The sequence below is a fragment of the Opisthorchis viverrini genome (genome assembly GCF_000715545.1).
Source record: "Opisthorchis viverrini unplaced genomic scaffold opera_v5_141, whole genome shotgun sequence".
Lineage (NCBI taxonomy): Eukaryota > Metazoa > Platyhelminthes > Trematoda > Opisthorchiida > Opisthorchiidae > Opisthorchis > Opisthorchis viverrini.
Window position 1 is genome coordinate 595423 of NW_008751798.1, and position 25208 is coordinate 620630.

Here is a 25208-nt window from a genome sequence, read left to right on the forward strand (position 1 = left end):
GCTATGAAGGGCGAAAAACTTCTCAAAATTGTCAGACGGTCTCGTGCCGCATACTTGGATCAACTGTTTCGTGATTACGCTTCCGCACCCGAATCGGATCGGAAAAGGAACAGTAAGTCAGTAGTGTATCATCATAATTTTGGGATGCCTGCAGGAGCCCTGATTACGTCGTTATATGAGTCTGTTCCAAGTCCAGAAGAATAAACCGACCTATCCGACGAAGAGTTTTTCCTCCGTCCCTCCCGAAAATCCTTCGTTGTTTATAACTTACTGTTATTGATTTGTCGTTACTTCTTCGGTCATTTTTGCTCAGTTCATTCTACAGGGCTGTTAGGCAACCTATAGACTCTGAATTTTGCACACTGTATGTGATTAAATAAACAAGCATATGTGACTAACACGTGATTAATACCACTGAAGATTCTCAGTCCAAGCTTTGAACGTAGGCCCAAGATTCCTATCTGTTTGCCAATTTCTTATTCCTAGAGACTTGTTAAACAGGAAGTTGTAAATTACATTTATCCATCCATTTGCTGCGATGTACATGTCATTTGATTCGCCAATCTATGGTATCTGCTGCCGACCCGCTCCAGTGCCTAGTTGCCGAAAAAAAAAACACAACAGCTATATTTCGAGCAAGGGAGTGAGTGCGTGAGAGTGCGAGAGCAAAAGTTACAACGGCCCCATGCTATTTAAAGGAGACTTTCGGACATTGATCCAGACTGTCTGATAGGCGTTAGTGAACACTTATCAACATCGATCGTGCCTCTATGAAATGCCTGAATGCTGATCACATTCGGTCGCGCTTCTGTGGCGTGCATGAACACTCATCGGCTTTTGCTGAATTGATTGAATGATTGACTGGCCTGGATGCTTGTCGACTTTCCTATTGAGATTTTTTGGTGGAGTTTTAGGGCCCCAGTAGGTTCCGGGCGTTCTGGGATTACTTTCAGGGATCTGATCTTCCTGAAAGAAATGCTTTTTCTAGGCGCTCACCATTTCTACTTGACATTTGCGTCAGTTCAATCCACCTAAGTTGTGTCCAATAAGCCAAGACTATGTATCACAGAATTCCAGGATGGTTTAATATTGGAAGGTTCTGGACGACTTGGCTGATTCCTTGATAAAACTAAATACAGTGTGAAAAGTGGAAAAGGCCAAAATGGGACTTATCGATTCATGACAGCTGCTGAGAGTTCCTGAGTGAAGGTCCGAACGCGGGATGTGTCTTCTCTACAGTATTGCTGCTACGCATGTTCTGTAATTGTCCATGACCTTGTGGGGTTTGGTTGACCTCCTGTCTTGTGTGTGTGTGTGTGTTCTGGACCGAGTTGCACTCGTATCTACTGTGTGCGATGTGAAAAGAGTGTCTTCTCTTGATTGACAGATGCACAAATTTGATTACAAATTAACCTGATGTAGACAAATGTGGACAAATGGATAGGGAATTTCAATGTACATGTCGGTCAAGTTTGAGAATGGGACAGGATTTAGTCACATGATTTGGGCGTTTGTGACGCGTAATCTAGTGAGTGCGGCCGATGTACCAAACAGCTCAAGCTGAAGGTTGAAGGAACAAGGCAGTGATCGGTACAGTTTCACTCAAGAAAATTGGTGTGCTTGCACAAAACAGTTTGCTTCGACCAGGCCTTAACCGGAAAAGTCAAGCACAGATACTCCAACCTCCGTTTTATAAAACCGTTTTCTCCTCTGGATGGTTCAGTCTAACATATTTAGTGTTCTATTTAGTACATATTCAGACCTTTCGCTCGATTTGGTATCGTAATCAGTAATTAGGTGATACCCTCAAACTTTACTTTCCTATGCCAGTTTCTTGTTGTTCGTGTGACTCGTCCAATTACCACAAGTACCAAAATTTCTCTCATGCTCATTCTCATGAACTTCATGAATCAGGATTTTATTGTGGTTGGGATAAAGCATTATTTGTCGTAAATACTATATATTGTACTATTGCTATCATACTTGGCGAAAAATACAATGTATACCACTAAAATTGCACGAACGGTGTAAAAGAAGATTGAGTGATCATCTTGACTGACCACTTAGGGTTGAGTCCCATAAGCCACCGCATGTGCCAAAAACTCCGCCCCTGTCGAAGTTACTTATACCATCCACGTATATCTCTTGTTCTGAATTCTTCCGAATTTAGGAAAGTTCTCACACTTGAGGTTATTCGGTCAAAAGATGCAACCTCATTCGACAACAGAGCTTCCGACAATACCAATCAGATCATACAGACGACCGGACAACGTCGATGGTTCGTCAGCTGTTTGCTCCTCGGGACCAAATGAGATCATCGTTGGTGAGAGTGGTACACAAAAACTTCTGGATTCAGGAGAGGATATTTGGAAAGATATCACCAGCAATATCGAAACCCAGCAATTTGCAGAAGCCTTCCCCGTTACCCTATTCGACGTGCACACCGTCTATGGCTGGCAAACAGCAAGTACAATTCATCGCTTTTCACCATCCGGTGATGGCCTGGCAGCTTTCCCATGGAACACTTCAACAGACTGCCAAATGACTTTATCAGTCAGCCGATATTGGGTCACTTTCAGTTCACATGACAAGGGTAAAACAGCCATGAACCGTCTGATGTTTGCGATCAAAACTAGCTCTATTTTTGCGTTCTCCGTGGGCAAGGATGAAGGATCGTGAGTTGTTCTTGGTACACACACATTAAAATCCATTTTAGGTTCATATGAACGTCCAAAAGTTAAGGCGAAAATCTTATTCTTCCCCAGTTTTGACTGTTTCATTTACCTGAATGATGGAATTCAGCTTCGGCCTTGATGACAGTAATGGCTACAGTAGTTTCAATCGATAAACCCCACTCTGGTGTCAATATTTGTAAAGCGAATAGCGTCGGACGCCTTCGAATGATAGTAAGGATTCTAAAGGCGTCAACAAAGCATTCAGATTGACCGTTGAGACAGTGGAATGGCCTGAGAAAATATTGATTTCTTTGAGAAGTGAAAAAAACTGGAAGAAACATTATCCGTAGACCAGGCTCCAGCATCTGTTCGCAGAAGCTTCGGCACTGCTAATTACGCATTCGAAGCTTGGTTAACTATAAGACCTCTTGGTACTCCGAGGAGTGAACAGCGATCAGAAATATAGGTCCTCTCAGTGTACCAGCTTAATCCAATGACTTTCCAATCTTTGGCAAAGAAAATAATCAATATAGCACCGGAGATCTGGTTGCCGTTGCATACACCCACGGACAAGTTTTTAAAGACGTGCATCAATAGAAGACTAGCAAGCATAACTTCCACCGATGGCCGATTGTTGTGTTAGCTTCCAGCTGTAACATCCTTCCGGTGCCACCCGAAGGAAGCACGAGGGCTGAGATACTGCCACGTTACCCAAGCCTAGACAGAGGAAGTCGAGGTGCAGAGGTTGGGTTCGAACCACGGACCTTTTGGTCAGTAAATTCACACTCTAACCACTTAAGCCATCCCATCGGAGTTTGCGTTATGACTCAACACCGCAGCCCAGTAGTAGACGCTCACCCACTGTTTTCAAAGCATATCTGAAAAGAAACAACACTTGTTACTAGTCCCTTACTAACAGGCTATCGTTTTGGAAATATCCATTAGCCAACCACTTCAGGAGATCACGTTTAGTCACCCTAGCGATTCGTTGAGCGAAGACTGAAAAATGCCGAATGAACCAGGTGAACATTTATTGGATTATGCTGTCGGTGGAATTTGATGCAATCACAGTCAAGTGTTCCTTCCTGAAACAATAGACGCGATGCTGCACTGGCATGGTAAAAAGATGATGCTGTGATAAAATTGCAACCCAGAATCTTGGTAGCCAAGCGTTGGAAGGGGGCGATTGATTAAGTAGCCCGGATGTGCATTTTGAAGTTCCGTCAAGGGCTGATATTGGTTTGTAGTGTGTGTGGTAATGTCGGCCAAATGGCGGTGATCCAAACAATTGCTTCTTCGTCAATCCAGCTTTAACTTTTAGGTCAACCAGTCACACGACAGACAACAATTGGAGACCAGAAACTAACGATTTTATATTCTGAAGCTTCCGCTGCAATTGTGACCGAAACTGTAGGGTATTAGTGGATTATATATATATACGTATACATATATATATATAGCGAATGGGAAACTTTACCCTGAATAACTCGTGTATAAACAATTTTCTAACCGTAGATTCCCCTTAACTCATCCCCTTTTTTCGCCCTGTTTTTTGTCCAACAGTCTTGCATTGTATTTCGACTATGGACAATTTATATGCCTCCGAACGGTGAACAACCATCTAAATACCATACGGCGAATGCTTCAGACTATCGATATGGCCCTATGGCCGGAAAGGCTGGCCAAAGTAAGTGCGCGTTTTTTTCTTCGTGTGTCCGGCCATGCCCCAACTTAGAGAGAAAAAAGTATAGGAATCAAATTTATTAGTGTCCACTTGTCGATTTTGGGTGCCTGTCAGTGAAAGTACTATCCAGCAGGTATCACAGACTCATCAACACTTGCCGATGATGCGTGCAACTAAGCTTCTGGGATGAGTAAACTCTAGTCGAACGGAACTTTTACAAGATTGTTATCAGCCCTAGCTGATACTTTCCAAACGGTGCCGGGAATGCATACCTTTTCACCCGAGTAGATGGACAGCACCAAGCAGATTCCAGGTCGAATGCTGTCCTACCGCTTATGGTTACCCAGCTGAGGAATCTTTAATGTTCGTGTGAAAGGATTGCAGATGATATGGGAACCAATAATAAGAGAACTCCCGTAAATGTGAGATAAAAGTAAGTTCTAAGTGGAAATCGAGACAGCTAGAACACAAGTTATGAGGAACATATACGACTGATATAAAATCAGGAAAGTTCGGACGGGTGAAACTATAGAACAGATTTGAACAACCGAAGGTTATAAGAGAGAGGGGAATTGGGAGAAAAGTTCTGTGCGAGAGCGGAAGACTTTAGTCTGGTATGAAAGGTCTTACCTCAAGGGAATTGTTAAGCAGATGAATAGCCTCGTCAGCACAGCCGAAGCATCAAGTAGTCCCAACTAGATACATGGTGTATTTTGACTGGAAGCGTAAAAAGTTCCTAAAATATCGCATTGAAAGCTGATTCTGAACTGCTCGAAGGTTTAAAAACGGATGCTTAGAGTAAAATGATTTAGACCCTACTTAGCGCTTGTTTCTGCTTGGTGTTCTCAACGTGACATACACAACGGTTCGTTTATGGCAACCGAAAATAGCACGCGAATTCCCGCTACCATCGGCGGATATGGAACCTATGTCTATCTGAAGAGGAGCCGGAATAAACCTCGTATGCATTTCAGTGATCAGATATTTCGTTGGCAAGTAGCGCAGCGTGGAATACCAAGAAAATCCGGGAGTTAACTCGAACTTTGTATTGGAGAGCAAGCAGAACTTTACCGAGGGTGGTAAACAGGCAAACAGCATGCACCTTTAACATATATCAGGCGAACTAATTTGCATTTAGTGTTCAGATGTGCCCAGATGTACCCAGAAGTCCTTCCAGTTTGAAACAGTCATTAGGTACCCAGAAGTCCTTCCAGTTTGAAACAGGCGTACACGGAAAGGCTCGTTTGACCGAATAGGATGCACAGGGCCAAGTCACCAGAAAGTCATGTAGTCAAAAACGGAGGGAGGACTGAAGAGATATCTGGCCGGTCCACATGGTTTAGTTTACCATTCGTGTGATATAGAAAGGTGGGAATGGATTCACGCATAAATCGAGAGTCCAAAATGGTGAGAAAACACAAGTCACTGATTGTTGTCTCAGGAAGCTCCATTCTAGCCAATCAAATGTGAAATTACCGTATGTTCGTGAACCATAAAATCAGCATTACAATCGATTGCACGTAGGGCTGAGACGATAGCGAGGAAACAATCGTCAGCACTGTAATTTTGATCCTCTCATTCCACACAATCCTTCCACACAGTCACCATGCTTACTTTTCATATTACCCGGCACTCCCGAACAGAGAGTAGGTTAGGCTTGATGAAAGACACCGATGTAAACGCTCTCAATCCTTTGAAGACAGTGTATCCTGAAGCAAGTTTTCCGAGTGCTCTTGCAATCTGATTAGACTACCTCTACCTCACCAGCAGTAACAGTCAAACTTATGCACTTTATTGGTGGCGTAAGAAGATTTAGGAATTTTTAATGGTGACTTCATCCTTTAAGTGAAGTCAAACTGTTCTGAGAAGCGAGGGGGAGCACAGTAGATCTGTTTTATCCTTATTGGAAGTCATCAGAAGTGCACAGCTCATCAAATGCCAGGAAACCTTCAATGCGCGACCAGCACCAGTGAAGCTCGTGTAAAAATACATCAAGCAGTCATGTGACATACTCGCCTGCTACTTCGTCAAATAAGTGTGTAAACCTCAAAGAATTAGGCACTCCAGTGCCGAACAGGTGGTGCCTTCTGCTGACTTAATTTCCGTCATCCAACAACAATGTATTAGGGGTTATAGTTCCAACTGCGGTACGTATGGTGAGTGGAAATCCTAAATTTCCTATTACTCTACCTAGGAATGGAAGCTACGCTTACTTATCTTGGTGCGCGTGCTACAGCAAAAACTGTCATTGTGTTGATTTGGACTTGAAGATGTGTGTTGATCGCTTTCATAATTGCTTTCTGTTTCACAAGGTGAATCATCTAACTGTCAGAGTAACAGAACAATTCCAAATGAAGCCAGTCTCCCTCAGCAGAAGGGATTTGGTGGGCAAAGTACGAACGTCTCGTAATCAGGATTTACGGCCATACACGCTATCGGATCTGGGAATTTGTATTACGGTTGCAGACGTACCGACCCGTTTGATTGATATGTCCCCAGAAAACCCAGTTGGTCTGCCATGCATTCACAAGCTTGAACGATCGAACGAATCGGAAGACGAGCCAACTGGTCTGACAAAAGGTCAGTTGCTGTTGCGAATCAGCACCTACTCTTTGGTCGACTTGTACAGAACCGTTCTTCGTACTCCTCCTGGACCGTCACGTGCGATGTGGAAAAATCCATTTTGTATGACCAACGTCCATCGTCCGGAAAAAGTTCATCTGACGGCGGAGCTGTTGAATTTGATGCGGAGGTTACAATTCACACAAGAAGTTATCACATTTGTCGTATGCAACGCAACTGACATAAAGCCACTTGTGCAACAACGGGAATCAAGTACTCCACAGCCCCTTTTCCCGGATCCTTTTTTAGTCCCTCGAATTGAGACCTCCCAAATGCCTGTGAAACCGTTCGGGGAAGACATCTCATCCACGTCGCATGCAGAAAGACTTGGTCCCCTGCAAGATGCCCAAATTAGTCCCGGCGGTTTTTCAGATCTTGGCTCAGACCCATGGAATGAGCTGTCAAGCAGAATAAACCCACCTGCGGAATCTGTTCCCGGGAGGTTAGTACACTCGGTTTCGACATATGTTGCAGATTTTTACATGTAATCAAAACCCGGTCCATGGCATTTCATAGAGATTTTGCCTGGAGTTCTTCATATCTACGCACGTTTCTCAGAAAGTACTCTTCTGAAAAGTGATGGAGCTAGATTGCCATATGTCGCAGCCATCAATTTTGAGCACTGCACCCCAGAATTTTTCTATAACTCACTAAGTGGCATGGAATGAGTCAACTCAAGTAAGCATTTTCCACCATTAGTCGCACTTACAAAACAGACAAAATATTTGCGCGTTCCATTTAAAAAACTCAGCACCACCAAAAATCATTTAAACAATTTCATAGCCAGATTTGTAAAAAACGTAAAGCTTGGTAGTGAAAAGAAAAACATTGAAGACTACTGAAGTCGAACACTATCCCGCATTCTATCCACCCGACATTGAGGCTCGTATAATTCGAGCCAGACTGTGTCATATTACACATGACTTAGCCGCGTAAGTCCTTGGTGTGGCTGGCGAAAGGTCTACGTCAGTAGTCCATCAGGTACGTAGAGTATGAACCCCATGGTTTCACTCCTTCCTAACTTACTTGGCAGTTGTGTCATATATATGTATATATAATATTTTTTATATTTTAACAGTTATAGTTATTTTTATTTTTATGTTTTATTTATTTGACATTTTTGTATTGTATCACTTTGCTGAGGGCGTAATCCGATTTGAGCTGTCCAACTTTTTCTAAACCTTGTATGCGGAATGTGTGAAACGCCCTTTTGCTACACCATTCGACCAAGCTGATTGGCTTAGAGAGACAAGCCTCTGAAAACTGGCGATGCTCAAATGTCGAACCCGAAAAAATCGATGGTCCCATTTGATCCAGTTATGACAAGTCTTGGACGGAACCTCTGAGTATGACTGCAGGTTGTTCGGGCATTCGTAATCACCAAAGGAGTTTCACAATCAGCCATCATGCCGAACAATCAGGCTTGGCGTGCGGTCAAATCGAATAGATTATACAATACATGAATTGGATACATCTCATGAATATAATTGATATTCCACATGGCTTTCTGAATAGCTGCCCCACATATGTTCAAAGAAAAGACCATAAGATTCTGAGTAGCCTCTGAGTGACACAGCTTTTCTGAACAGATGTTCTATCAATAGGTATCAGAATATTGAAGATGTGGCCGTGTGGATATGTCTGTTATTCATGAATCTACCGTAGTCGAAACATAGAACAGATCTAGACTGTTTGGATCGTTAGAAATGTCGGCTGTTCGGGTCAGTAGCATTTTAACTTCAGGTGAGGCTAACTTTGCAGTCCGCATAACCTTATCTACAGTCCGTATAACTGCATTTCGGACACATTCAAATGCGAAACGAACCGCGAATGTTCTCATTTTCCTTAATAAATGTTTCGGTCGAATAATCTTGCGACCCCTCTCCATCCTCTAAGATGTATAACAGAATGCCTACTAAAAAAAAGTAGGTGCCCACAAAAAATTGCGCTGTGGTGAGAAGGGTTGTTATGACAGCGTGTTTGGATAATAGTGTAGCGGTGATACTACTGATGGGAAGGACATGCAAGTAGTATGTTCTCTCGTAAATCCACTTCGCGTCTCTTGAAAAGTGAGGTCTATTAAGGAATTGGTGGAGTCACTTTGTAGCATTTGCTTGGATTTGAGCAACAGTCAATTAACATACAGGAAAGTTCAAGAGAACGAGTTCAAGAAGAAGAAGATATTTAGTTTTTGTAACCAAGATTCATAGGAGAGTGTCGCTTTCCTGTCGAATAGTCTGCAACTGTTCAGTTGGCATTTTTCTAATAAATAACTCCGCAGCGAAGGCCTTCTTCCATTTAATAGTAGCTCGGGAGCATTTCAGTTTGTTGATGAGGTAACATGGGGTCCATTAACCACACAATGCTCTTAGCTGCAAAACCCTCAGGAATGGGATAGAACATTCTGCGCCAAAATGTTGCATTTTGTTGCGCATGTAGTCAAAACAAAAACCATCGTATTTTCGTATTTTCGCTGCTCAGCAAATTCATTGTGCACTGAAGCAAAATTTGTTGGCGGAAAAGTCTAGTGGAGTACTTTCCCAACATCGCTGAGACCCTGGGATGCCTAGATGGGGCTCAAAAGTTTGGACTGGTACTCTGAACTCACTTGCCCGATTGCTTTAGTCCAACAGAAAGACGTCATAGCTTTCGAAAATTCAATTCGATTTTGCGAATACTGAGCGCCGGTGACTTGTGATCTGCAGGCCAGTCTGCGAAAAGAACAACAGCGCCCGATCAACAAGATGGTTGTTTTGTCTAATGGATTTCACAGGCCTTGTGGTGAGACCACAAAGCTGACGAAAGTGCGGACTAGGCGGAATGCCATGTACGACCTGGCCAATAAGAATCGACCTTGTTCTCAGTGAACACCGTGAGCAGTAGAAGAGAAATCTGATAACTTTTTGTCAGTTGAGCAGACGCCTTGGCTGCAAGAAGGCCCCAGGAAACTCACCGTAGTTTGATGACATTCGGTCTGGTGATTTAATTGGTGAACCTTGCCGTTGGAAGACAAAGAAGCCAGTCTGGAGATTAGTAACTGTTGCCAGTTAAACAACTTAATAAATGTACAATAACTGAACACGCATCTAGTTCCCAGGTTATGCCATCCCACCTTGTGAATGTATTCTTTCCGTAAGCATACGATTATAAGCTTATGATCTGCCTTAATCCAAGTGCTCCAACTGTTACTCTCTCTCTCCCGTTTTTCCCAGCGTTATAAGTCCAAGCTTGAAAGAGATGACTGGACCCTTGTATGAGGGCATTGTAGTAACACGAATGGGATCCATGTGTGTTGAAGATGATCTTTTCAATGAACAGGAGTGCCAGTGGTTTTTCTCGGGTGCCGAAGTTGGCTCGATTGCCAAGCTGGAAACGGGCAATTCACCAGAACAAAGCAGTAACCAAAAAGATCCAGGATCCAGTTCGGTGAGTTGCATTTATCTTCCTAAAGGTGGATAGTAATCAATAATATCAATACTTTTCAATCGGTTGGAATGTTGTATGGTGTGAAATAGTTTCATGATTTTCAGCTGAAAATTCGTCTTGCCAGGGAAGCCAAACCTATGCTAATAGGCCGAGAGGTTGTTTCATCCTTATTAGGAATCATCAGTAGTGCGCATTTCGCAAAGCCCCAGGGAGTCTCGAACTCGTGACCTTCCGACCACTGGCAACCGCTCGGCCTCTAGCTACTGAACGGCAGACAGGATATAGCACCGCCAGCCTTTCAGTCGCTTCTGACTGCAAAAAAATTGCACAGGCTACTTCAGCACCAATTTCTCCGTAGCATAAGCAGGCTGAAATTCAAATTCTCCTCTCTATTCGGGCACTCTAATACTACTCCCGCCTGCTTCCCTCCGGAAATTATAAGAAGCAATAAATAAGACTCTGTGCATTCATAGGTACATACATCGGTAGATTATCATTCAGATTTTCAATTTTCTACTAAAGGAATTCTGTTTCATTCCATCCCGAACCAAAAAACGTCCATGATTCCGGTGGTTATAGACCTGATCCCAATATGCGAGTCACTCAGTTTGTAAAAGGGCCATATCAGGAATCAGTAGTTGTAGTGACTGCATTACAGCGTGATGATGCAATGCAGTCAGTCGTCAGACTAACAGCACAAAAATACTTCCCCGCACAAGTAATGACACACCTAAGCCTAGGTGTCCGAAGCTGAGTCCCATAGGTAAAGCAGTCAATGGGGAACCACCGAGGAGACACTTCATTTCCCTCTGTCTCATCTTGATCTACTGCACATTGGTTTGGACGCTGATGGAGGAGTTTATTAGCCATTGTTGCTTCTTCGTGTAGCACAGTCTTTCTAGTTCGCGCAGTCAGCAGTAACGATCGGTGTAAAGATTTTCAAACTGGCCTATTTGGGTCGGATTAAACCGCGTGTACCGCCGAAAAATGTCTAGAGACTTATCCATTGGCATGCATATGCTGATTGAGTTCCACGTTCCTATAGATTAGTTATCGAGAAGTGGTTGTTTAATTTACTTTACTGCTTTGTAATGGTCTTCTGCAGTTCTGTTATGCCGGACAACATGTACGGTTAAATCAAGAACGCCACGACGGATTGGTTATTTCAATCTTTCTAACCCAAGTTTCTGTGCGATTTGACCTAGACAAATTCTGGAGACATACCTAACCCACACGACTTAAGCGAAAACGTATCTGTGTCACGCGAGCCACAAACTTTAGACTCACCTCCACTAACCATAGTAACTCCTGTTCAAACTGTAGGCAGGTCGAAACATAGATACCTTGAAAATTTCAGCCTCCTAAACCAGGAGGAACATGAGCAAGCGCACAAAAGCCCTCAAAGTAAGCCGAATAAACCATGGACCAATCAAAGCCCACTCAGTCGTTCACATCCAATCACTTGCCACTCGTTCGCCCCGGTCAACTTAGCGACAAGCGCCAAGGTGGCAGTTTCTTCAAGCTGGCTGTTCCCATAACTGCCTATACTGGACGCGTCATAGTCAGATTCAAGTGACCCACTCATGTAGCTAATCTGTTCGTATCATTATTGGTTATGTCGACTAGTTCGAGCTTTTTTGCTAACAAAGCAGTACCTTGTTTGTGTGTTACTTATAACTTTAGTTCTCCTGACCCACCCGACTGTCCAGGCCAACAAAAATTAGATTCGGGAGTGAAACACCTTGGGAAATTCAACTGTCGTATAGGGAAAAGACAACAGCTTACCGGTTCGCGTGACATACCTCAGTGTACTTGACGTCCCAAGCCAACTGAAAAGAATCTAGGCCCCCTTTTGACACGTTTTCCAGAGAGGAAGTCCTGCTAACTTAAAGTTTAGAAATCATCTTCTGCAGTACATAAGGCTGCTGAAAATTCCTCGATAGTTATGACTGGTTTTGTCCTTCTTGAGTCTCATCAGGTAGGCGCACTTCCAAAGTATCCGTCAACCTTATGTCCTACTCGAACCCATATTGGACTGATTGCAAAAAACACACTCATTTGCAATTCACGGGAGACTCAACTGAATTTCTCGTTCATGATGTTTTTCAACCAAATGTGCTGCACACAGGCCGTCTCATGTTCCAGTTGGTCGAAATCAGTCCAATTTGGGTTCAATAAGAACATAAGGCTGACGGAAACTTGGGGGCTGTGCCTACCTGACCAGCCCCAAGAAGGGCGAAGCCGGTCGTGGACTGTCGAAGAGTTTCCGGCAACCTTGTGAGTAGTTTCCTTACATTACTGCGATACTCGAGTACCGTGCCTACTGAATCATGAGGCGGTCTGTGTAAAACACATTCAGTTTTAGACTATCATAAACGAGAGATTCAGTTCAGTCTCTCGTGAGAACCGAATTGAATTGCAAATGGGTGTATCTGTCGCAAGGAATAATTTATTCTACTTTAACACCAAATGTATATATCTGGGTTCAAGAAGTGCACACCATCACCGTGCCCAGTAAATCGGGAGAAAGCACAGAAAGGTGGAAGGATTTCACAGAATATGATATTCAAAGCCGCTTAAATTGGGCAAAAGTTCTTGTCTCCCTGGAATGATCGTTTGGACCATGTCATTTCCGGTGGTGCGAGTTGGTTCAATCTGAGTGGATCGGATGTGTGAAATTACTGCTGGAATGACATCCATAAGTAGGCACTTTGTGCTGTAGCAGCGCTCCTTCTCTACCTGTTAAGTAAAAATACCGAGTGTCATTCGAGACCCCAATGCGTTCATGAAGACATTAGATCATGCCCTGCCAGTGTTTGCCAAAAGTAGATGGGGGCTTTAGCGGGATATTGCAACGGGGTACAGTTCATTACCCACAAACATCTGGCTTGTGTTCCGTGATATTACGATAAAGGACTACTCTACTTGTAGCCCGAAGTTGAAACCCTACTGGCACATTTGGAACATAGTAGTGGAAGGAAGACGGCCTTATTGTGGAGATGTTTACAAAAAACACCAACTGAGCAGTTACATACTATTGGACAGGGAAGCAAAATTCTCACATGCAACTTGTTTACAAAAACTGAATATCTGTCTTCTCCTTGAACGCGCCTTCTTGAAATTTCCTGGATATTCATTGACTGTTACTCAAATGCAAGCAAATGCTACACAAATGCTACACAAACAAATGCTACAAAGCGATTCAACAAACTCCGCGATAGATTCCATTTTCAAGAGACGTGGAGCGGATTTACGAAAAACATACTACTCACATGCCCCATCAGTAGTATCCGCCGTTACACAAGTACGCCAAATGTAGATTCTAGAGTTGACATGGTGGTTACTTTCAAACGAAGATCGAAGAGCTTTGACCTAGCTTTCACACGGATAGACGTTTTGGAACGATATCATAAAGACATTTGGTTCAAAAACCTCTTGACATGGTGGTACAAAGAGGTGACGTTTATTTTCCAGCTTTTTGTTTCATCAATCTGTGTCTGATTGAGTTGGTGACCAGCTGTTAACTAATTCAAAACACACTGTGAATATTGGCGACTAGTGCCTGTGGGTATTCTTTGGCCTCATGTAGGCATCTAAGATGGGGAGGTGAGCTTTTCTCCCATGATTGGTCCTCTTGAACAATGTATGTGACATTCCGTTATCACATTTTCATTGTCTTCGCGCAGGTGTCTAAGAATTCTCTGACTCTACACGCGATCTCTGTCGAGCATCACATAAATTTGTGATTCATTGGCTAAGAATATCAATCAGTGGGAACAAGCTTTTTTTGCCACTGCTTAAAAGTTCGAAAGTTGCGTCTGAATGATCATCAAACATTGCAGAAGGTCTGACCATTACCTAGCCATAGGACTGGAACCCTGACCAGAAAAGTTCGTATGATTGAAATTTTGATGTCTGAGAAGATAGTGGGGTAAAATTCCAGATCCGTCACTTGGTACTTACCATAACCTTCGTGAGGATCTGCATTTTTTAACCGTATACTGGTATGAGGAGAGAAGCCCTCCGCCACGAAGCCGATCAGTAGCAAACACCAACTCAACAGTTACAAGCTGTTGGACCGGAAAGTAGACATCTCCAATGCACCTTATTTTTAACAACCGAACATCCTCACGCGTCTCCTTGAACTTTCGTGAATGTTCATTGACTATCACCCGACTGTGAACGAACTCTGTAAAGTAGTGCCACAGGTTCTGTGAAACTCCCCACTTTCCATCACACGCGAGGCGGAGTTACGAGAGAAACACACACTACTCGCACGCCCTGTCAGTAGTATCCACCGCCGCACCGGCAGTTGGTCAGCTACTGGTGGAGTGGGGAGGTATGAAGGTATCCAATAGATGATTAACTTTATATGTAAAGTCAGTGCATGCTGTCAAGCTGTGAAGCAACGCGCGATGTTTCATCCTTATTGAGAACCACCAGCAGCGCCTATTAGCTTATTGATTTGATCCCTCAAATAAGTGACCTACAACCTGGGGGTATCAGATGAGCGAAAAATTCCTGACTGACTGATTCTACAGCACATTCACCAGATGGCTTGGAACCAGTTACGAAGACGTTTCGAATGCCCGCCACTTTTGTTTTCACCACAAACCTGAAATGTTTTCCAGTGGCGTTTATGGTTGGAGCTGTATGTACTTCAAGAGCGATGCCAGGTCATGCGTCATAAGTAGTGTGTGATAGTTTTATTGAACTTCACCCGTCACTGTTTTGCAAGTCGGTTGGTTACATGCCACCTCCACCAGATCTTCTTACTGATGATCTGTTAAAATGTCAGCGGGAGGCGCGTATAATTTCCTGTGTTTTTCGATCTGTTCAAAGATGGACCACCCTGTGAGAGATTTCCGTTTTCGTAAGAGGAATGCTTCATCGTTCGTATTATACCTCTGTCATGTGATTCCTCCATTTCTTCTATTCCTTCTCTTAGGGCTTTGCGTGGGGTTCAATAATGGAATCTCCAATCCGTATGTCTCATTATACTGAAATACTTACTAGGCCTTCTTGGTGTTATTTTGCTACAGTACTTTGTTTGTATTTCTGTTATTCTATCCAAAGAAAACCAATCAAATTAATGATAGCAATTAAAGGCAATGATAAATTGTGTGTTGCTTACTGCTAGCCTCTTTATCTTGCTTTCAAAATACTTTCCTCTGGCTCTGTTTTGAGGACCGTTATTTGGCCGGGTGTTTCCGCTCGATGAAGTCTGATACCGGACTTCATTCCCTGCTTTGTCATGACGTATTTTGCTGACACATTTTCCCGATATATCTCACCAGCCCGGACACTATCCCCTCAAGAAATATAGTTCCGGAGATAATATCACCGAGACACTACATCTTAGGAAAATTCAACAATGAAGTAGAATCTTCACCGTGTGTACCAGTCCTATACATGTAGTTTCTTGAGACCACGAATCAAACGTCATGGTATCGTGACTTCACATGGCACTACTTATAAGGTTGATGAGACTCTTCGAGTATCATCCACAAATTTAGTTCCCTATGGGGGGTATAAACCGAGATCTTTAATTTGGATTTTCGGAAGCCGAATAATTGAAGGAGAGAAGGAAAAACTTAGTGTGAATTAATTAATCCTTCAAGCTTGAACTTCCTCTCCGTTCAGAAAACAGGTCGTACGGAGGATAAAGCCTTAGTTTACTTTTCAAAAGTGAGTGAACTCGGAAATGTTGAGTCAGTAAAAGGGGTCTCGGTGTGCTGTATGTTTCTCATCAAGGCACACTGACAGGGCGGTCTGAAGTGATAAAAGTTGATTCACCACTGTAAGTAGCAAAAGCTCTCAGTTTGATCCACCAACCCGATTGTACTGTTTTACGTTCGGTCTTGACATGATCAGTTCACTTGACGTTTTCTTATCCTTCAAGCAGGTCTATATTGAATCCCAGGGGTTGCCATCTTTCTGTAAATACACCGAAATGAATTGTTATGTTTATATTTGTGATGTACTACTCATAAGGTTGCTGAAACTCCATCGACAGCCCAAGACCGGTTTCGCCCTTTTTGGGGCTCATTAGGTAGGCGCAGTCCCCGAGTTCTCGTCAACCTTATGTTCTACTTGAAAACAAATTGCGAATATACACTCATTTGCAAACCAATTTGGTCATGTTTGTTTTGTTCCCCATATTCAATCCGATTCAACTTTTAAAAACCTGCTCCCATTCAATCGCTAGTTATCTTTGCCGTTCCGCAGATGCTCATGATTGAGGCTGCTACTATCATCATAGTTTATTGACTGCAGTAACCCGCTATCCAACTTGTAAAATAAGACCACTTCCCTCTGTAACCAGTAAAACGTCAATTCGAACTGTTGACTTGCTAGTGAGCAAATAGCAATCTCTAGAAAAGGAAGAGAGCATTCGGTATAGTACGTGGATCAAATACGACTTGCCAGAATAAGTGATACTTACGACCATATTCTAGATTGACAGGTTCTAAAAATTAACTGTTTTTAACATCCTTTCCGGTCAAATTAATCCCTCGTTTGATACAGGGTTTTAGAACTCAGGTGATCATTCTTGACCACAGACCAAATGGATGACCTACGATTGAAAGTGGTTCAAATGGCTCTGTGGTTGTTTCCCGTTATTTCCCCCCCCCCCCCCCCAAGCTAAAGTTTCGAATACGATGGAGATATGTGGTGGCTTCTTTAGGCAGCCAACCATCCTTATTCTTAGGTTCACTACTTCAGTTTTTTATCGGAAATGGTAAACATTTGAGAGGATCTCGGGCTAGTGATACTCAAACACAAATTCAAAAGCGAAGCAATACTTGGTTGTAGTTGTACTTGATTCGAGCAGCGGAACTGAAACGTCTTCAGGTGTTCAACAATCGTTGTCTCAGAACCATAGCTCGTGTGAGTTGGTGTCGGCGAATCCGTAACGAGGCCGTTAGAAAGCGCGTCTTCGGTTGTGCAACACGTACTTCCATTGAAAAATGTGTCCAGCACCAGAAGCTGCGTTGGTTGGGACATGTGTTGCGTATGCCAAACCATCGTTTGCCGAAGAGAGTGTTGTTTTCCATGCCCAACACAGACTGGCGTAAACAGAGAGGTGCCAACCCTTGACTTGGCAGAGCAGTATGAAGGAGATCACGAAACGCTTGGGTGCTGTCGGTGCTACTCGCCTTCCAGGATGGGGACCGCGTGATCCTCACTGTGCCTGGTTGGAGACACTACAAGATATGGCTGCCAACCGATGTCAGTGGCGTTCTTGTTGTCAGTTTCTATCCAGATTGCCTGAGTGAATGTCTGGAGGTGTAGGCACCTCAGAATGATTGTGGTAAGCTAGCACTAAGTCCCTTCCCTGTCCACCTTTAATCTTTTCTTTACAATGAGGCTTTCAAATAAGTCATGGTTGTACGGCAATGAAGCATCGGTGTTGAACACTGATGTCATGCCGTCGACGACGACGACCACGATGATGATGATGTTTGTAGTGTAGGCGGAGTTTCGTCTTGTCAGTAAGCCCAATCTACGTTGAAAAGCCGTGAAAGACTGTACCACTGTTTCATCCTTATTGGTGAAAATCAGCAATGTGTATCTCATGAAACCCCAGAGAGTCTCGACACCACATCCTTCCAGCCAGTGGTTGAACACAGCCGTTCGGTCACAGGCGGCTGATCGGCAGTGCGAGTTTCACTCATTCTTCAATCACGGAGACCACATCATGTGGTCACGTGTTGACTGGATCCTTGAGGCACGAGGTCTTCGAAGCTGAGTTTTTTAAGATACGCACTACTGCTGATGCTAATAAAGGTGAAACAGCTGTAAAGTGCTTCTCGGTCTTTCAGCGTATACTGCGGTTAGTGACTGGAAGAAACCTCACTTAAAAAACGTATATTCGACCACGAAATGCCGTGCTAGGGTCTTTTGACTGGGCTTACACATGCAGAGTAATTGAAGCTTTTGCTCTGTATTCACGATAAGGCAAAAGCGTCAACGAAAGTGGTGGGTTCTGAACGTCGCTTCAAGGTTACTTTGAGAAAATAACATATATAGGTGATTCAGTTTAAAACTCGATTGGCTGCTCTGTGAAATGGCATCAAAGTTCAATAAAGTTATGCAATAAAATCACGGAGTCAGCTACGAAATTCCCATTTGTAAGATGCCACTTGCGGCGTTCGGTTTACCTCAGGATCTGTAGTCATTGGCATATCTCCCCTGCTTGTTGAGCGATAAAACAGTTAGGGGCCATGAAATTTGTTCGCGTTTGAAAAGCTCGGATAATTTGGAACAGTAATTCCAAGCCTTTCTCCTCTTGCGCTCCCCGGACTTAAGGATATATAGAATTCATATCAATAAATATGCGAATTTAGATACAATTGCAAACTGAAGGACGGTTGAAGTATAAAATCTCAGCACAAACATTAATACCGTGTGGCTTGCACGTCATCAACTTCAAGCCGGCCGTGAACTTATTTGCACCACATGACTGTCAGCTTCGATACAAGTATAAATCTGGATTCTAATTAGAGCACTGTGCGGACGTGCGTATTTATCCGTTCTCTCGGAGAAATGCTGGATGATGCAAGCCAATCAGCCCATCACCTGCAGAGCGCCTCTGCAGCTCAAAATGTCGAGTTGAGATCACTGAGGAGCTCCCAGAACTCGACATGCACAATGTAGATTCGGGCGGCGGCTGGATAACTGTGAAAGAAACCGTGATCGCAGCCTTTATTGTTGTCCACCAAAGATTGCTCGTACACCAACCAGATCTCGCCATGATCATAAACTCTGACTGAAGTCAGGAAAATTATACTGTCAACAATCGACGATGATGACGCGCACAGATCTCTCAAACGTTGAACAATGAAGGGCCCAAGGATTGATTGGGAGTGCTGGTGGATCGCCAGAATCAAGCTGGGTTTAGCCATAGCCAGGGCTGCATCGGTAATATCTTCACTTTGCCAACAGTGCTGGGACTATGCCACTCCCGAAGACCAAAAGTGATCGTCTTTCTCACTGCTTTCAACTCTTTTGACCGTCAGAAACTGTGACAGTGCTTAGAGATGAAAGGTGTCCATTCTAAATTCTTGTGTTTTATGAAAGCTGTACATGCTTCCTGATGTGAATACGTGCGTACGGTAAATTCACTCCCGAGTTCATCATATCCAATGGTGTTAGACAGATGTATCTTACGTCACCCGTTCTCTCTACCAAGTCGGTGACCAGAGTACCCCGAGGCGTTCGCTCACGTCCAACATTGAGCACGCAGATAGTATTGCTCTCCTTCGATCGGACCCCTCGGAAATACAATCTACTTTAAATGGCCGCAATAATTTTGCTCTTTAGTTCTTACCTGCTGCAGCACGATTGGGTGGGGTCAAACGCAGATCCCATATTTGCAGATGAACGGCCAAAATGGTGGACAACTGCATAAGCCCGGGAGGTCTGGCGAAAGAAACTAACTCCCGAATTCGGAAGGTAAGGACAGCCAACACCTGACATTGTGGCGCCGACGGAACATCACCTTGACACTTCTCTGCGAAGTATACAATGCCGCCGTCCAATTTATCCGACATTATGGATGTGATACATGGTCGTTGGTCGTGGAAGACCCTCAAGGTGTTTGGCCAGTGGTCTCTCCGGAGCACGGCGAGAATCTGGCTGGAACACCACACGAGTAGTGCTGAAGTGCGCCAAATCGTTTTCTGCAAATTTTATTCTCCATCGATAAATCAAACTCTACAGGTTACGCTCGTTAGACCATGTGCTTCGTATGTCTGACGACCATGTGCTTCGTAGAGCCCCCGTCGTCTAGGTTTGTATCGGATGGAGACGACCCAGAGTTATTACCTTTACTGCGTAGTTGTCATTTCCTACTGTTCTCGGCAAAGAATTCCATCTGTCATCAATGCACAGACTGGACCATCGTCTTCAAAGCGTGACCGTCGTTTTCTCACTATCACTGTTCCCAGTGAACGAAGCTGTAGCAGCCGGAATCACTGAAATTCCTGAGCTCAAGAATTGAACTAAGGTGAACGGATTAAAGACAATGGGGATTGTCCCTGTCAGTCTCATGCATAAGATTAGGTTATGACGCGGGATGCATTGCAAACCCAACTCAGGAACATCGCTGATCTATTCTAATTCTGTCGGTGACCAATTACGGAGGAAAGAGCCGTAGTCTTCAACCGATCGATGTCCGGTTCCACTAGCTGAGGCTGCGCTGTCTGTGAAAGACAAGTATGCTGGTGTGGTTTATATTCGTATAACCGCCGATAATCCCATAGGTAGCACACATTTCATCTATCAACCGAAAGCAGGTCCCACTTTTGCAACCCGTCACGGCATGTCTCATCAAGACTTCATTTATTCCAACCACACATTATCAAGACCTGTATGCTCACCCCAAGGCAACACCCAGAAGTGTTAAGGCCCTAAAAGTGCAGATCCTCTTCACAGAATCTGACGAGAATGAATGCAATCTGCCGAGATTTTGTGTCTCATTTTTCGGAAAAATGGATCGATATCCCCTCTTCACACTCGAACATACATATGATAAAAATCTTATTCCTCACATTTTGCACTACTTAATAAATTAGAGTACTAAAACCCTGTTATCACTCGGCGAAAACAACCAAAAACCAGCAACTTTTGGCTTATCGACTACTTTTCGAAGCTGGTCGACAGCATTTAATGTATTCTGATGTACTCTGACATTTTGTCATGGTTTTGGCAAAACGTTTATGTTCGTTGTCAAAGTATGCTACAGTTCAACTGAAGGTCGACCTTGAAAATGAGATAGACAGCATCGTTTGACTCATGGTCTCAACATGGATGGGCTCAAATGGATGATTGTCCCCTTCCAACGCGATAGTCTGTTCTCCATGGCATCCTGGCCGCGTTTTCCGTCTAGCGGATGTTGCTGTTCACCCTACTGGCAAGCATGGTTTCGACACACTTGACTGTCTGTCAGTGATCCTCGCCTAGTCAGCATACTGCTTGAGACAGCTGGGGTGGTTTGCCTGGGTCGCAGCCCTAGCACTAGCCGGTGGATGTGCCGTGTATTGGGGAGTGACTGACTTTCCTGCCCAGGTGTGCCGGCCTACCCGGGGAACAGAAAGACTGAGTTTCTGTCTTTCACACACATGCTCGAGTCTCCCCTCGATGGGTTTCCATGCCATTAGCATGTGCACATGAGCACAGCCCTGAAGAAACACAATACACGCATCAGATGGCCGGACAACTAAGTTAACAGTTTTGACCTATTAGAGACGCGAAAGTGTGTCGTCCAGCATGCGGATTTTCACCGGTATCAGTCCCATCATCCATACGTACGGCAGTTCCCAGATGATAGCTGGTGTCTATAACCTGTATATTTAATTGAAGCGAACAGCCCGTTTGAAACTGAGTGGTAGCCGGGTCGCGTTGCAGGTGGATTCCTTTATTCCGATTGGCCTGACCGCTTTTCCCATGTATGAGTTTCATTCTATCCTCCATCCAACGGAAAACCTTTCATTTATAACAGTTCTTCTTCTCTGGTGTTTGGTTTGATTGGTCCACACATAAGTTCCGTTGCAATGTGATCTGAGTTTCTGACTAGTGATTACTTCATGAGGACTCTTTTCGTGTTGTTACCTCCAGTCTTCTGATTTATTTGTTCATGTTCCGCCTGGTGAAGTCACACACGCTGGAGCTTTGCTGGAGCTTGAACTGTAGGGCCAGGTTCACTTGCTGTTCTTTGTATGAACTGCCTCCTCTGTTTAAACAAAACGAATGGCTCAAAGGTATGTTCCTATGAAGAGTGTACATGACATCTTGGGTTGCCCAAGCACACATCTTGGGTATTTTGTTGTATCCTTCCCGAAACAGTTGTCAGATTTGACAACCTCGTTCTTCTCTGAAACGACTTCACTCAACCTGACAAATCTCTTCCCCAGAAAACTTATTTGCCAAACATTGTGGAACTACCAACTCGAAAGCACGTTGATATCGCCTGCGTATTCATTAGCGAATCAGATGTCTGACTAGTTCATGATCGGAAGTTCCCCTCAAGCGTCTGCAAGGATACCAGCGTTAAAAAAACGATTTTTTAGCCTTTTCAATCTAACCACTCTATCCGGGCATTAAGACTCACTCTGAAACTAAACCGGATTCTACGTCAAATTTTGCTGTCCTATGCGAACACATCACACGTGTTCAGGAAGCTCCCGTCATCGTGCGGAGAGCGCATATAATTATAGAACCTAAACAAAGACGAAGCATTGAACTCCCTCAATAAAGACCAAGATTTTCACACCATAATGTCTTGAGACAGAAAAAACATACTAGGAAAATTTTGTGGGTGAATTACGTGTCTGTGTGTAAAACCCGTTGAAAGATCCAGATATCCAAATCCCACAAGAGTATGCCAATACACCAGTCACCGCAGTATATACCGACAATCTAGATGACGGACACAAACATTCATTCGGAAAAAGCCAATGGACCTTGCAGTATGTCTTCTTTGGTTCAATGTTCAGTATTCAGTTAGGCGAGATGGTCCAAGTGGCTAGAGCGCGAAATTACTGATCGGAAGGTTCGAACCCGACTTCTGCCACTCGACTTCCCCTGTCTAGGCTTGGGCAACCTGGCAGTATCCCAGCCCTCGTGCTTCCTTCTTGTGGCATGGCAGCTGGGCACCGAAAGGGTGCTACAGCTGAACGATTCAGTTGGAAAAGAATAGTCAGGGGTTCCAGGTTCTGAAACCTAGTGCCACAGGAATTTCGGATCCCATCTGTCGCCTCTTGATTCGTGGAGTCTCCCGCGTCGCCAGATAGAGAACCGCTGGACTTACATCCACACCGCAGCTACCTTCTCCTTGTGGTGTAATCAATCGCCGCCCTACTGCAGGCACATTGGCCTCGCCCGAAGCGCCAGGCGGAACAATGTTTGACACGCATTGCTCACTGAACGCTTATGGGGAAATATGAGGGGTATGTCAGTTTGCCTACAAGCCAGTGTGGTTGCTTTCCTAATGTCTTGAACGGTCTCGACGACTGAAGCAAATGTGTCCAGATGTCTCTCATACTTTCTTGGTATTTTGCTCCACTTGACCGACCTTAACTTCTTCAATATCTTCTTGAAACCGAAGTGCTATTCCACATGTTCATGTCACTGGGCGTAATCATGGTGACAAAGGGGCTTTCTGTCAACTTTTATTATCATATTTTGCAGACTGTTTGAACCTCAAACTAAACATTGTAGAGAACTATGTCGACTCCATCATTATCGGTTATCCAGTTACAGGTTTTGGGCTGAAGGAGCAGAACACGCATCTACGGGCCAGTGATATTTCCTTCAATCTGAATCCATCCAAGAGATTAGAATACAAACATCTCTTCAAGGGTCATTCATCGTGCAATTTAAATACACTGAAGTCCTGAGAGTTGAGCGATATCCTGCGGTTTTTTAGCGTGCTCTCATGGGCGGTGATCGAGATTTTGCCTCGAATGATTGATTGCTCCATATATTTCTCCTTTTGTTATCAAGTCGTCCCTTATTTCCATCGCAAAGTTGACGGAGTTTGACGGTTTGGGTGAATCTCATTGTGTCGGTTGATAGAATTTTCAGCTGAGCACCCCCCTGATCTTTTCTCGGGTTATCATATGGAACTGGCTCACTTCGAGTTTTTGTCCTCCCGGATATTTATATACGGAGCAGATGCGAATCAGTCATGTTTCCAAGCGATAAATCGTCCACGCCGTTGCACACAGAAGAACATTCCTGTGAAGGAAATATGGCGACGGAAAATTCAGGGTTGCGGAAGCCTCCCCAAGAAATCATTCCTTAGGAGCTCACAGAAAACCTTTCGGCTAGGTTTCCTCTTTCTCTCTCTCTCTATCCCAGAGGATACGAAATTTTGTCAACCTGAAAAAAATGCGAACCTGGCCTCAAACAGTAAAACAGATTGAAAACTCAAATAATTCAAGGGTCCCATGGAATTTCTGAAAGAAATGAGCAGAAAAACTCTGGTAGGCTAATCCTTAAACCTAGACTACTCAAAAGCGAGTTAAGCTTACCGGGATGAGTCCCAAAGAGGAACACCATTTTCTGCTAAACCGTGAACGTCCTCTGGCATAGTACTACATATGACCCAGCTGTGATTTGTGGTACAGCTTTAACTGACATTCAAGGCTTACGGTTGCCAGTATGCGATAGTTGCGAACGGCACAAAATGTTTGGCCAATCTCCCGAAAATTCCCATTTATAATAAGAACCGTTCCGTTTCTGCTTTAGTGGCACGAAGCTGCTGAAGTTGATGTGTTGACCTGACCAAGTAGGTTTTCGGTACACCGATCGTTTCAGTGTACCATCGTGACGTCTTTCAAGGCCAACATCTAGGAAGTGGAAAAAGTTGTCGGTTTCTCCTTCCGAGGTGAACTGAATGGCAGTGTGGGCCTTATTGAACTCTTGTTGGAGTGATTCCAATTCGTCTTTGTTGTTAACAACGGCGAAGACGTCGTCAACATATCGGCAGTAGTGCTGCATATTCTCAGTGTTAGCCTTTAATGAACCACTTTCAAGTTTACTCATGAAAATGTCGGCTAGCGTTGGGCCCAGTGGTGAGCCCATGGCAACGCCGTCAATTTGACGGTAGAGCATGCCATTGAACAGTAGTTGCACATTCAATGTGCATCTCAGGAGGAGTTCACGCAGCTCGTTGACTGGAATAGGAAGCTGAAAATTATTCGCTTCCATGTAGTTACATAGGTGCTTAATCGCTTCAGTTAAGGGGACGTTAGTGAACAGTGAAGTCAAGTCCAATGAACACATGAACGAAT

At 44.0% G+C, this 25208-nt stretch overlaps 2 protein-coding genes across 2 annotated transcripts; one reads left to right on the top strand and one right to left on the bottom strand.

Annotated features, from left to right (window-relative positions):
• Nucleotides 1-3: 3 nt before the first annotated feature.
• On the top strand, nt 4-10407 carry T265_14094 (hypothetical protein; the record flags this gene model as incomplete). Its single annotated transcript, XM_009172016.1, has 6 exons — nt 4-112; nt 2171-2675; nt 3326-3445; nt 4239-4362; nt 6672-7423; nt 10194-10407. Coding segments are annotated over 6 exons (1824 nt in total), but the record flags the coding sequence as incomplete, so codon positions are not given.
• Nucleotides 10408-22949: 12542 nt separating this feature from the next.
• On the bottom strand, nt 22950-24505 carry T265_06674 (hypothetical protein; the record flags this gene model as incomplete). The annotated part of the gene is made up of 2 exons (XM_009171999.1): nt 22950-23211; nt 24447-24505. The coding sequence occupies 2 exons, from the start codon at nt 24503-24505 to the stop codon at nt 22950-22952; spliced, it is 321 nt and encodes a 106-aa protein (XP_009170263.1).
• Between the last annotated feature and the right edge of the window lie 703 nt (nt 24506-25208).